The 15393-nt window shown below is 35.4% G+C and overlaps 1 protein-coding gene across 1 annotated transcript in view; it reads right to left on the bottom strand.

The window, feature by feature from the left end:
- si:dkey-237h12.3 (teneurin-3) overlaps positions 1–15393 on the bottom strand; it is a 197961-nt gene that overhangs the window by 32177 nt on the left and 150391 nt on the right. Inside the window, exons 18-19 of the mRNA XM_052089353.1 lie at positions 10944–11211; positions 9930–10073 (exon numbers count right to left, since the gene is read on the bottom strand). Coding sequence (XP_051945313.1) covers positions 9930–10073; positions 10944–11211 — 412 coding nt within the window. The remainder of the gene's footprint in view (positions 1–9929; positions 10074–10943; positions 11212–15393) is intronic.

Raw genomic sequence — 15393 nt, 5'->3', positions numbered from 1 at the left:
AGGTGAGAAAACGCTTCAAATTATTCAACAGCGCGTACGCTTGGTTTACAAATCGTTGATATTGTGTCGCAAACCGATTCAGAGTGCTTTGCTATCATGTGTGTCCAATTCATTATCAAGAACCGACTCAAATTAATGATTCAATTGTGAATCGGACATCTTTAATTCTGAATCAAAACTGGTGGCGACAGTAATCACCGGGTCCACGCAGTTTAGCTTCTGTCAACGCTACGCAACAAATAAAAAAATGCTACTGAAAAGCTAATTATCTTAAAGCAGCCAACCGCTTTACAGAAATCATGCTCCAATATCTTTAGAATAAAACAAGATCGTTTCACTTCACGTCCGGGGCCTGATCACCCAGTTGGAGTATATCTTGTGATAACGATCAACTGACTACACATTATTACATTTACTGCAGTTTTCCTTTATATATGTATGTACTGATGAAGTTGGTGTAAAACTTACGGCCGTTTGACCCACACAAAATGGGAATTTGGGAATGGAAGTCCCAGACCGTCCAGTGAAGCGAAGTTGCTTTTGAACACGTGGCATGAGCACATGCTCAAAAACGGAAGAGAGCCTCTTCTATTATTCAAAATAATACAAATAATTAAGTCCAGTAAACTTAATTATAATGCGTGAAGAACCAGTTGCATCTTACAAAGTGGGAAAAACATAATCATACTGACTAATGTCAACAGATTAGGGACAATTAAGTTTTATTAAAATAAAAATAGTTTTACTTAGTTAACAGTGCATAAACTTTTACAGTGTAACAGTGAGATAATAAGGAAGAAGAATAGATACTATTAATCCTATTACACCAGAAAATCTAACTAACATTACCATTATGTGGTAGCATCAAAATTAACTGATTTTTTTTAAATTCCAAAATGTTATTTAACCTGATTAAATTACCTGACAAATTTAGTTACATCAACTCAAATACATTTTATGGATTATATTATGTACATATTGATCCTTGAGCTAATGCAACAATTGCAGGTTACCCCTTTTCAATGTAGCACCTGTGGCTCTGCATATCCTTCCAAAGGATCAACATGTATACAGTCCCTGAAGAGGTGGGAAGACTGTGAATTTTGTTGGTGTAACTTAATGTATTCAACATTGATTAAGGGATGTTAAAAAATATCTTTACTTGAATAAAAACTTGTGTTATCACATTAACAGTTACTGAATTTTAAGTTAATATTTTATTTCAGCGTAAACGGAATCTCAGAGAAAAATAAAAAATAAATAAATTATGAATTATGATGCAATTTGGCACACATACTTGACAAATTACTAATTTTAACCATCTTAATATTAAAAGTGGACCTCATGGAAAAATAACAAATAATAAAAACATGTATTATATGATCCCTTTAGTATAATTAATAACAAGAACAATGCATAATTACAAGCAGCATCACAGAATAATTAAATTTAAAGTATCATGTTCATTAGTATTACTCAGTAATTATGTAATTACACACACATGATTAACCTGAACAATATTGGCTCATTATTCCCCTCTAGGTAAAAGGCTTGATTTGTTTTAGCCACTCTCAAGAATGTGTCAACATCTATGAACAAAATGGAAATTGTATCCTATGTCAACTACAGTAATGCTATGCTTATGCTTATTGATTATTCACCAAGCAAATATGCTGATCAAATAGCAATGGGATAAATACAACTATTTGGTAAATGTCAAGTAAACAAGCAGAATGTCCAATCATCCAGGTGTTCTTTGACATTCCTAAAAAGCTTCAGACAAGGCACGCTGCCCTATTGGAAAAATGTATCTCAGAAAAAAGATTGAAATAAACACCAATATAAAGGGTATGATAAATAATTTAAATCACCTAGAGAATGGTTGTTATAAGGACAGATAAAAGCTCAGCACTAGGGAGTAACACTGCAACATATGCTCACATCCAAAGTTTGCATGGCTGTTGACTGCTGATCAGACATGTAGGACACAATCTGGGAGCACATATGAGTGTCTCTTCATGCAGCGAGACAAATGGGATTGTCAAAGAAGAGCCCCCTTACGCAACTTGATTACATTTGTGACATGTTCTCCAAGACAACATTTTTTCCTCATCTCATGCATGCTGTCTGATGTACAGAAATGCACTAATCGTAAAGGAGGAAAAGGCAGCATGCAAAAGCTTTCATCTAATATTAGATGAAATAACCAGGGGGAGTCAGATTTATGTCTTAATCTCTTTTAAGAGCCATTCTTCTCAGAGTAAACCTATAATATGAATCTTAAGAAGATTTACAGCATGTGGATTTATAATAAGTCACCTTGTGTAAAATTACCTAACCACAAATCTACTGCTAACTGCTAAAGGCCTCAATATACTTCTTAAGAAATTGAAGAACAAATGGGTGTGACGTCATTTACAACAAAATCTGGCCAAAAAGAAGGTGTACTTGAGTGCGTTTCGGTAGTTCGTAACAGCTCGCTGGGGCAAAATTTAGGAAACATTCTTATCGGCTGCTTAACAACTTCCTGTCATTGGTCCACATCATCGGTAGGTGTGACCTAGAGCTCCACCTACCTTGAGGCAGATGGCTAATTTTGAACATTGTTCAGTGAGTCAAAATCAGTCAACATGAACACATCGATGTGCAGAGTTATTAGTGAGCTGGTGCAAATGTACCTGCATCTGTACGAACGTTCAACTAGAGACATTTTCCAAGACCAAGTCATGTGATTTGTTTAATTATTATTATTTTTTTTTGTCTACTTAAGGAATCAAATCTTCTCAAATACTCTCTAGTGCCATTCACTCATGTGCCATCTGCATCAAAAGCCATTCACACATCTGCCCAAAGTAAGATATGTCTCTATCATCATTGTTTTATCTTTGTTCTGCACATTAACACTTTTGTACACTCATTGCAATGGTATCAGTGACTAATAAATTACAATAACCTCATGTGAATTCTACTCAGAATGATTGATAAAGTTATTGATAACACAGTTTTAAGGTTTTACATGTAGCATACTCATATTTAAACCACATCGGTGTGGCGGGTGTCTGAATGTTTGGAAAAAGTACACCATTGCTCGGCTGTTTTGAAATTCTATGGAAGTATATTAAGGCCTTAAGAGTTATGAGTTGTTTTAAAAAGAACAGAAGATCATGTTATGTTATATATTTAACAGAGCTGAAAGCTCTATGACAGATGCTCAATGCCTCAGTGCTCTCTATTAGAATATGCAGTTCCAAGTCTTTTATTTCACCACTTTCAACTGTGTCTGTGAGGTTTTTGACAGATTTAGTTCACAGAAAAAGCAAAAAAGAAAAAAGAAACAATGCAGTTAACATTTAACTAAAAGATTATGCACTTTAGCAGCTAACAAAAAACGAAGCAGTATGACAATCATCAAAATATAATGGTTATTTTTGAATAATGGAAATGGACATTTACTAAGTACAATGATATGCACAATGCATCCTTTTGGATTTGGCAAAACAATTAATTGCACTATTAACTGATGATAATCAGTATAAACTATTACATGTTATAATTTTTTTATTTTTTTTATTTAACCTTTATTTAACCAGGAAAGTCCCATTGAGGTTAAAAACCTCTTTTTCAAGGGAGTCCTGGCCAAGAGGCAGCAAAAACACAATCAATTACATTTATAAAGGTTATACAACACAAATAATTAAAAACATTTACAGTTTAAACAGGTCAATTCAGGTTCTCTCAATCTGGACTTAAAAGCATTTAAGGAAATGAGTTCAGATAATTTCAAGTCTTTTTGCAAAAAGTTCCATGCAGAAGGAGCGGAGTAGACAAAAGCCCTTTTCCCCAGTTCTGTTTGGGCAAATGGAACAAAGAGCAAATTTTGGGGTCAAATTTTTACAATTCGTAATAAATCTCAGAGACGCATGATAAACAGTGTCAATCTTATGCAGACATTGTGCTGAAGCGGTCCTATACACCAGGTCACCATAATCTAAGACAGATAAAAATGTTGCAGTGACTAGCTGCTTTTTTTTGCTTTGAAAGAAAAACAAAATTTATTTCGAAAGAAAAAAGACAGTTTAAGTTTGAGTTTCTTCACAAGGTTGTCTATATGAGGTTTAAAAGTGAGAGCATCATCAAGCCAAATGCCAAGGTACTTATAAAAATGAACCACCTCTATGACACTTCCAGTCAAAGTGAACACAGAAGGAGGAACTTTATAAACCTTCTTAGTATTACTAAACAGCATCAGATTGGTCTTATAAGCATTGAGAACCAGTTTAAGCTGCATAAGCGTGTGTTGAACCACATCAAAAGCTTTCTGCAAAGACTCAACCGCTTTAGCTGGGGACGATCCAAAACAAGAAATAATCGTGTCATCAGCATAGAAATGCATATTAGCATCCGACACATTTTGGCCCAATTCATTTATATACATAATAAACAGGAGAGGACCCAATATTGAGCCTTGTGGCACCCCCTTGTGGACCTTCACTAATGCAGAACATAGACCATCACATTTAATATACACTGAGTCCTGTCACTCAGATAATTCATGAACCAGGAAACTGCACAATCAGACAATCCCAAACAAAGAAGCCTATGCTTTAAAACAGCATGGTCCACTGTGTCAAAAGCTTTCGACAGATCAAGAAAAAGTGATGCACAGAATTGCTTTCTATCAAGGGCGACAAGTATGTCATTAATTACTTTTGTAACAGCAGTGATGGTACTGTGCTTTTTCCTGAAGCCTGATTGCAGTTTAGAGAGAAGTTCATTTGAGTATAAAAACTCTTTTATTTGGTCTGAAACAAGGGATTCTAAAATTTTTGACAAAACACATAAATTAGATATAGGCTGGTAGTTAGTTAAAACTGCTGGATCACCTCCTTTAAACAAGGGAGTAACAAAAGCTGACTTCCAAACTGATGGTATTTCATTATTTTGAATTGACAAATTAAAAAGAATTGTAAGGGGCTCAGCAACAAAATCAGCCACCTTATTCAAAAAATAAGGCTCTATTAAATCTGGTCCAGGAGGTTTTCTGTGATCTAACGCTTTAAGAGCTCCATGCACCTGCTGCACAGTAAAAGAAACAAAATTAAAAAGCTCTCCAGAAAACACTGGGGAGTATGTGCATGGAGTGACAGCGACTACTCCTGTTGACTCGGACAGAGAACCAACTGATACAAAATGCTCATTAAAGCAATTTAAAACATCAACTCTGTCGTAGACTGGGAGAGAGTTTTTTAAGACAAATTTTGGGAGGGCTTCATTACTTTTATTCACAGATAGAGACTTGATGACTTTCCAAAATTTCTGTGGATTATTGAGATTTTCACTTGTGACTGATAAATAATATTCTGATTTAGCCTTTTTAATAAGAGAGGTACATTTGTTTCTTAGTTGTCTGAAAATGGACCAGTCAGTGGCAGAATCACTATTTCTAGCTTTAGCCCATGCCACATTTCGCTGATGGATAATGTCTGACAACTCTGGAGAAAACCAAGGGTTTTCCTGTCCCTTCACTCTGTGCTTTGTCCAAGGAGCAGGTTTATTTAAAATATTCTCAAAATTCTCCTTAAAAAGTGTCCAGGCAAGTTCAACATCAGGCAACAGGCCAAGCTGTCCCCAGTTAAGCAAAGATAAATCATGATGATAGGCTTGTTCATTAAAATTTTTCAAATTTCTCTTTCTAATAATTTGCGATTTACATTTGGGTATTTTACTGCCTCTCGAAGTAGCAATAACACAATGATCACTCAGATCATTACAAAAGACACCCATAGATAAAAATTTATGAGGGACATTTGTTAAAATCAAGTCAATTAAAGTAGATTTGTCAGGATTTTTGAGATTAGGCCTTGTAGGTACATTTACCAACTGGCTAAGACTGATAGAATCACAGAAAGATTTAAATTCATCAGAAACAACATTTAGCCAGTCCCAATTCAAGTCCCTGGCCAATAAAAGTTCCCTATAGTTTAGTCTGGACAAAAGAAGCCTCCCTGGAGGCCTGATAAAGCCTCCCTGGAGGCCGATGGAGGTCTATAACACCCCACAACAGTTATTGAAAGGGACTTAAATATTTCAACATTTATGGCCAAAAACTCCATTTGCCTACAGAGAGACTCAGACAAAACAACTGATGCACCAAATCTTGACAAGATCCTTGCCATTTTTGGGGATTTCCGCCTGGATTTGGCCTACCCAAATTAAAAAGCTTCCCATTCCCACATACTTTGGCCTAAATACACAGTTTTGGTGTCATTTTACAGGAAACCCTTTGAAGTTGCATAAAACACTGCTAAAAAAAAAATAAAAAATTAAATATATGTTGTCTGAACAGTAATAACCCTCCTAAAAAAGAGGCGCTTTTTGATTTTTTTTTAATATAAATTCATTTTTGAAAGTGTATAATTCAAGCCCTGTAAACCCTAGCAGCAAGCAGACAGTTTTGGCTGTTTCCACTAGATGTCAGCAAATACCTGAAAAAGGAATTTTGTCTGTATCATGTTTTATTTAATATCTATTTCAATTTATTTGAAGGGAGGAATATTACCTTTTTTTGGTGTACTTTCCGCCTACCCAAATCTAAAGTCTCCCCATACCCATATTCAGTGCTATAAATGCAAAATCCCAGTGTAATTTTACAGAAAACCCTTTGTCATTACATAAAACACTGTTGAAAGTGGTAAATATGCGCTCAGGTGTCTGGTGAGACGCGTCTGTGTGTTTTGTGACGTAACCTACCAAGTGATCACTTCACAGTCAGGATGCAATATCACAGCCCCTGATTGGTCTATTTGATCTTGAGAGACATTGCCGGAAAGCGGAGGGTCTAAGCTTTACGGCAATATATGCTTTATCCGGATCGGATGTTTACATATTTTCCTGGATTGTTGAATATCATATAACATTACTTTGTGGTGTTTCTGCACTCGCGTGACATATCGAGGGATTACTTGGGCACACAACCACAGAAAACACTGAAAAACGGCTCATTTTGCAGAGAATAACCTAAGGTAAAGGATTATGTAGCATTTGTGGCTAACTGTGCTGTCTAGTGCGAGTAGCACGGCAAATATTCAATAAGTTCACTTGTATGTTTACAAATGTTGATTGTATACTTCATGATTCATTCGAAGTGTATTAGATATGTGATTATACCTCAATAAAAAGACTTATTGGAACTTCTTACTGGCAATGAGAGCTTTCATTTGATACATGGTTTGTACATGTGCGTCATATTTGAGCTGATATGAGAAATATGCGTATTCAAAAACGCACATAATTATGACACGACTTTTGATGGGTGGAACTATGTAATTTATTGTAAATAAGTTACTTAGTGTAAAACAAATGCCAAAGTGATGCATATCTCAAGAAAGTAGACATTCTAAGCTTTCAAATGGTACCAGATATGAGCTCATAACTCCTCCGCATACATTTAAAATTGGAAGTACATTATTACTGACGTAATTTTAAATCCCGGATCCGGGATCGTGGATTTTAAGATGTTTTAACATAGATAGATTCTTCAACCATGTTTCCGAAATTATCGCTATGTCTGCATCTGTAGATTCAATCCATATTCTAACCATGTCCATTTTGGGTTGTAAACTGCGAACATTTAGATGAACAAATTTAAGTCCAGGCATTGATTTAAATTCAGCAGGGGTCGAAACACATTGCAAACAGGGGCCAGGATTGGGCTGCACATTTCCAGATAGAAGTAGGAGTAGTGTAATAATCAATCTGCACCTCACAGCATATTTTAAAGCTGGCCTATCATATGCTGAAACCACGTAATGCCTGTCATTAATTGAGAAAGACAAATTATACAAAGCAAAAAAATTTTGCAATTTAGGCAAATCCCAATACAAATCCATCCAGAAGTCCAGGTTCCAACAAAAGTGTAATGGTTCCTGGTGCATGTCAATACTGGTTTTTGTGCCACTATAGTAGGTTTCCTGTATGCCCACCATATTATTAAAACAACTCACCCTAGGATCAGTGCCTGGTTTCAAGTTCCAAGTGACCAACAGGGATAATAAAATTAGAATTAAAAAAGATGCCATCGTCATGAATTTACTAATAGTAAAGATGACTAATAACAGTACCAGTTTATCTTGTCGAGTATGGCCCAGCTTCCAAAATGATGTTTCTGGCTTAGGCTTGTTAACCCAAGCTCCAGGAGAATGTAGTAGGCCAGGCCCGTTAGCCTAGCCTCCAGGATGATGGGTGAGACTCAGGCTGGTTTGCCCAAGCTCCAGAAAAATGAAGCAAGCCAGGCCCGCTAGCCTAACTCCAGGAGTATGTAGCAGGCTCAGGCTGGTTAGCCCAGGCTTCAAAAGAATGTAACAAGCTCAGGCTGGTTTGCCCAAGCTCCAATGAGGATGTAGCAAGCTCAAGCTGGTTAGCCCAAGCTCCAAGAAGATGTAGCAGGCTCAGGCTGGTTAGCCCAAGCTCCAAGAAGATGTAGCAGGCTCAGGCTGATTAGCCCAAGCTCCAAGAGGATATAGCAGGCTCAAGCTGGTTAGCCCAAGCTCCAGGAAGATGTAGCAGGCTCAGGCTGGTTATCCCAAGCTCCAGGAGAATGTAGCAGGCTCAAGCCCGTTTGCCTAGCTCTGTTTAGCCTGGGCTAATAGGATCAGTAAGATCAGGCTCAGGTTAGCAAAATTAGCTCAGAGCAAAGGTGTAGTGTCATTTTTAAACTCATAGTAGTCCACAATCTTCTTAAAAGTTCAAGATGAAATTTCCATATAAATGACTTGTACAACTTGAAAACTACAACTTAAAAGGAATAAAGTACTATAAAATCCATTTAAATGAAATCAATCCAGAGAGAGACACTGAGCAGACCTTAGACTAGCTGCCATCTTGGATTTTTTGTAACATATGCAATCATGCCAAATATCAATAAACAATAATGCCAAAATCATTCATATAATAACTGTATAATAAAAAATAATATAATGAATTAAGCCTCTATATTGTTGAAAATCTGCAATTGGTTTAATCCACTCTGGCGCTTGAGGTGTAAAATGAGGATTTAAACTCATATTGTGCAGGAATGGTGCTTAGACAAGATAAACTGTCTAGAGGTGCAAAAATAAGGGCTGAGCAGACAGCCATGACCATTTGTTCGGCAGGTCATCGGATTAAAGGGTGTGGAAATTACAAGGCCAACTGGCATTTAGCCAGCAAGCAAAAAGAGGCTTAAATTCTTCGTAAAGCATTGGTTCAGGTAAGGCAAAATCTGATGGTGTCACATTAACAAATTCTAGAATAATAACCTGAGACAACTGCACCTGAATAGTGTCAGTCTAATCTTGTGTTGTCTTTAGGATATTATCATGTGCAGCAGAGCTGAATTCTCTTTCAATATGTGCAGTAAAATAAGACTGCTGGATCTGGTTCAAACTGTGTATATCACAATCATTTAAAATGAATAAAAAGATGGCATTATGTACGTGAATGTTTTAAACTGACAGAATGGGCTTCCTTGTCACCCAGTTTCATTATGAAGACAAGGGAACAGGAAACATCAGGTGGAATAATTTAACATTTCCATACTCGCAGTTGTGTTTAAATCGCTTTTTTTATAGAATTAAGCTATAAGTATGCATTTTCTGCCTGAAAACTGGCTAAAATTAATTCAGCCAAATCATGCCACCCCCCAGTATGTTGGAGAGCACAGCTCTGACTTGGCACACTGTGTTAATGATTCCGATTTAATCTGTCATCGCTGTGAGCGATTAGCCCTTTCAAACTCTGCTTTATTATGTGCAAATGAGGCAATGAACCATATTTCACGCTAAGATGAATATTTATGGCGATGAATCTAGGTAGAGGCGCTGACCCCTGAGTTGGCAAGGGGACATGGCCCATCTGAACCACCTCACGGGGAATAATAAAGAGATTCTCACCTTTCGGCACATCCAGGATGTGATGCTTATCCATGGTCCAGCCACCCAGGTTGGAGGCCTCCAGCTCATATCCCTGTAGTGTGGCTGTCTGCTTTTCCCATAGGATCACATTCAGGCATGATTCATATTCAAAGCCCACAGATACTACAGCATAAAAAGCAGGGCAAAAGTTATCTATTATCCATAAATATCATTTTTTCCACCTACCTTGAATTTACAATTGAATGAAAATCATCTCCATAAATATCTGGAGATATTTCAAGATTTTATGACAACTATTTTAAACATTTTAATTCTATATGTGGCTTTTTGAAGTATTTCTTACTAGCACAGTTTATGTGGCATTGACAAACAGTATAATCTGTCTTGTCTATTCCATTTATGTAAATGGAAAACTGATGCAGTAACTATGTCAGAGCACCTACAGCATCATTAGGGAAGAAATACTTTAGCAAACCATATACTTTCAATGAGTCCAGTCTAAGCAATGTATTCCAAATGGGACAGTGACCTTCTGAGAGCTGGTGTTCCTTAGTTTATATGCAAACAGTCAGCAATATATAGATGGCCTTAAAAAATGCAGACGCTTATGGATTTTATTTATTGCTTAATCGTGATCCAAAGTTGGTATTGCAAAAAAGGATTCAGACCTATGTGTATTTTTAGCAATGTATAAATCATTCATTTTGTCATGTGCAGGTATTAAAATAAACCGTAGAATTTTCCTTAATTTTCTGTCTTATATACCTTTAACAACAATCAGTTTAAGTTCCTGGAATATTCAGTTCAACCTTATAGCCTTTATGATCATAACAATAAATTAAGTCTTCTTGGTGTAATCAGCTTGACTTTAATTTTCAGTTTGTAGAAAAATTCATCTCGCCAGTGTCACAGAATTATCTGGGTGGAAAAGATTAATTGTCTCTTGGTTTAAATCAGTCCAAGTTAATAATATATTCATACACAGAGGGCTTTATATAGACCTCAGTTTCCTCTCATTGTTCCACCACTTACCCACAGCCTCTGCTAGACCGTAGACTCTCTGGCTGTACGCATCAGTTTTGTCCCAGATAAAGGTGTAGGACAGCAGGGGTGAAGCCGGGAACTGCTTCTGAAACATTCTGCCCTCCACAGCCACCATCAGATGGACCTTAGCCAAGCCGAAGGGAACATTGGACTGGGTCATAATGACCTTCAGAACTGGTTTGTAGGCTGAGGCACGTGAACTCGAGTAAATCAAAACTAAGTCACTTCCAGGAATTGCTGTCTGCTCATGAAGAACCTGTGATTAAAAGAGTTTGCACGAGAGAAAGTTAAAAGATTGTAATGTAAATTCCCTTGGGCATCCAGTAAGGGTGGTGAAAAAATGTACAGCACTAAACTAAATAAACCAATAAAGTATTAATTATTTAATTCTTATTATCATTCTTACAATACTTTTATATTTTAAATTTTTATACATTTGTCATCATTTATAACAAAATGCATTGCTGCTTCATAAATTCAATATATATATGCTTTTTTGGTAACAAATTCTATAAAGACCATATTTATAATGCATTGTAAAGGCATTATACATGCATTATAATGCATTCATAATGTCTCATAATACACCTTTAACCCTTGTGCATCCTTGTGGACATTTTTGGCTTTTTCAGTTTTGTTTTTTTGATAACTTTGTCTGTGTTAATGCTAACTGCATAAAATTTTCCACAGGTGTGAATTTTTATTTGAATTTAAATATTTCTCCCTATTTTCTTTAAAAAAAAATATTTTTTGCACTAGTTACACAAAATACTCCCTCTTAGCGTCGTTTTGGACAAAAATGGCACATTGAAACCCATTAAAACTGCGATTTTTAATCCCAGTGCCATTTAACTATAAAATTATGCAATCTTGTTTAACATGCTTTCATTATGTTGGCAAGGCTTCAAAATTTACATTTTAAATATTTTTTACCAGATCGTGCCATTTTTTCAGGTTTGGCATATCATCGCTTTTGTTGTTGTTTTCTGCTGTTTTTGGCTTATGCATATTATAGAGCCAATTAGATACATTATGAATATATAATTGTGTGAGTGTGTTGGTATGGATTTCAGAGTGTGGTTTGTATGTGTCTGAGGCTCTAATAATAAAAATAAAAAAAATTCTGTTTAGCATTTATTAAATTGAAAATAATTATAATTATTATATTTTTTATAAAAAACAACAGTGGCATTATGTAAACAAACCGGCGTTTAAAGTGTTAAAATAATGTAATTATGATTAGAACTGATGCTGGTTAAAATATAAGTCAGTGAAAGTAGAAAAAAATATTATTCTATAATATTTTTATGACACTTTTTTGACATGGCCATTTTTGTCCATTATGGACCTGAGTGGTAGCTTTTTTTTAAATCTGATACTGCATAAAAAATATGAAAGCATCAAAATGAATGTTGTTGTTAATCATTGACATATCCGAGGCTCTAATAATCAAAGAAAAAAATTCTGCTTAGCATCTATTAAATTGAAAATAATTACTATTTTTAATTTTTTCCTAAAAAAACAACAGTGGCATTATGTAAACAAAACAGCGTTTAAAGGGTTAAAATTCTAAAAATGAATGAATGTTTGGTCATTATGATTAGAGCTGATGCTGGTTAAAAAAATTATGTCAGTGAAAGTGGAAAAAAATATAAATCTATAATATTTTTATGACAGTTTTTGGACATGGCCATTTTGGTCCATAATGAACCTATGTGTAACTTTTTTTAATTGATGCACAAGGGTTAAATAAGTTATAACGTCTCCTAAATAATTATAACTACAGTTATAATACATTTTAAGTCTTCCTCTATTCATAGTTATACTTTAGAGTATAATGCATTCCAACACAAGTAACATGCAGTTTTAACACAGCAGAAGCTAATAAGTTAATCATATAAGTGCTGTCATGCAAAAGCAGCATAGTGTAAACAGTCAAAAGGCTTTATAACATGATCATAATATAAGTGGTTTTGCCTGCTTTAAGTAAAGTTACTTCAGCAATATCACACGTGCAAGAGTGCGATATGGCCCTACATCACTGCTGTGATTCGGCCGCAGGCTGGGTGCCGTAGGTAATCACAGCATTGCTGATTTAGGGCCATATAGCATGATTGGGAGTGTGCTATTGCTTACATACAACAGTTCAATGAACAAGTACATTTTTAAAATAAGGAAAAACTGAGTACGGTCATAAAAACGCATTTGTGCATGAAAATACTTTTTTAAGTGATGGATCAGAATCTGATGGTCCTGGAGGAACGTTGTCTCGTTTTGCTGTGTACTGTACTAACTGTATATGGTTGAAACGACAATAAAAACCACTTGACTTGACTTGACTTGGTTCAAACCAAATGATGCATCCAAGCCTCCGTTAGTAATTAAAAAATGTCACTTCAGAAATAGTATCACGGCTTGTGCTGTTTTAAACAAGTTATTGGATAAACAATGTGTGTGTGAGAGAGAGAGAGAGAGAGAGAGAGAGAGAGAGAGAGAGAGAGAGAGAGAGAGAGAGAGAGAGAGAGAGAGAGAGAGAGAGAGAGAGAGAGAGAAAGAAAAGTTTTTCAGTGGAAAAGTAGCCATCCAAGCAGGGGTATTTCTCCCTATTTCTCGGTAGCCGGTGCACAAAAGTCTTTCACTATAGAGACCACAATCTTCTCCATCATTTAAACAGTATTTCCTCTCCAATGTGGAAAGTCCAGTAAGAGGTAAGCGCCTTGAGTTCTGTAATAAATCAGTCTGTTGTGTCTCTCAGCTGTGATGAGCCTTAATGCTGAAGTTTAAAACCTGCACCAAAACCTTTTAAAGCTATTTTCTAGCTTTCGTAGTGTAGTAGTAATAAGAGCGATCACAGAGTGCTGTTGTATGTTAACAGTGGCTGACGCGGATTCACTTCACATCACCTAACTGGTTCATATTACTCACAAAAATTATCTTTTGCCACCACCTGCTGGCTAACATATGTAATGTAAAAAGAAAATGTAAAAAGACTCACATACAATAGCTTTTAACACATATGCACTGTTCTTACACTTTAGTTTAGAACGGCCCATCTCTCGTCCAATCAGATTCGAGGACCAGAACTAGCTGTTGTATATAAAAGCAATATCTTCTTATAAACAGCCATAACATAAACTTGTAACAAACCCTAGAAGATTGGCTACAAGATTGATCAACATACATATTTTATGAATAGTTTCTGATAGATTATATTTTAACCTTGAAGCGTTACAAGTGTTTTTCATAATATATCTAAAATTTAAACTGAATATGAGTTATTTTGAATTTTGTGCATGTGTAATGTAAATAATTTCCAGCATAAGTAATGTCTTATAACCACTTAAAAATATCTTATGGCTGTGTATAAGAAGACATTGCTTTTATAACTTTACTTAAAGCATACCTATTATATACAGTATATTACAAATATATATATATATATATATATATACTGTATATATAAACATTATAACTTCTGCAGATAAAATTGGATGTTGCTGGTGTTATAATGCATTATACTGTAAGGCAAGTTGTCGGCAACCTTTTTGACATGGAGTGCCATTTTTTATTTTCCTGTTCAATGGCTGTGCCGACCAACCCCATGTATGTGATTTTCCAAAGTTTGAGTCCACTTGTGAAAATCTTTCTATTTTGCATTTTTCTAATTTAATCATTTATTTTGCATTATAAATGACATTATCAGCATAACAGTTTGGGTGAAACAATTGTGCAAAATCTGATGATTACGATGCATGTGAATTTTCACAGAGCATCTATGAAAGTGTACAAATATTAAAGTGCTTTAATAAAAGAAAACCTGTCCTTTTGTACAAAATGAGTTAACACAGTTAATGTCACAAATTAGCTTATTTGATTACTGATCACGAAATTGTGTGGAATCTTAAATAATTCTTATATTATGTCATTGCATTCATGTAATCTCTAGCACCCAAGCAACAGCGAGAGAGGAGCAGGCTATTTTATTTATTTAAGTTTTTCGTACATGCATTCCAATCTACATCTTGATCTAATCCTTCCTCATGATCACACAGCACATTTAAACACTATTTAAGTGTGACGAGACGCGTGCAAGCCATTCGAGCATCACAAGCTGATCAACTATTTAGCCGTTTTCGGTTATCGCAACTGCAAAATCCTAAAAATGTATTTCCATGTTTAATTTATATTGTGAATTGTCTCAGATTTTTTTAACCCCATGATGTAGGCTAATGTTTTCTCTTTAATCATTTAATGTAATTTTTTGTGTTTTCATTATTACATCACGTGTTGTTCTGAAAGCAAAAATAAACAAACGAAACATTGAATGTAGGCTGTCACCCGTACAGACTGACTGAAGCAAAGTGGGAGCGTTTACAAAAAAATTAAATAAATATGGCTTGTGATGCGCAAATAACTTGCACACGCAGCATGAGTCTGT

This window comes from Xyrauchen texanus, chromosome 23 (genome assembly GCF_025860055.1).
Source record: "Xyrauchen texanus isolate HMW12.3.18 chromosome 23, RBS_HiC_50CHRs, whole genome shotgun sequence".
Lineage (NCBI taxonomy): Eukaryota > Metazoa > Chordata > Actinopteri > Cypriniformes > Catostomidae > Xyrauchen > Xyrauchen texanus.
The sequence above is the reverse complement of the archived record's forward strand: the minus strand, read 5'-3'. Positions and strand labels throughout refer to the sequence as shown.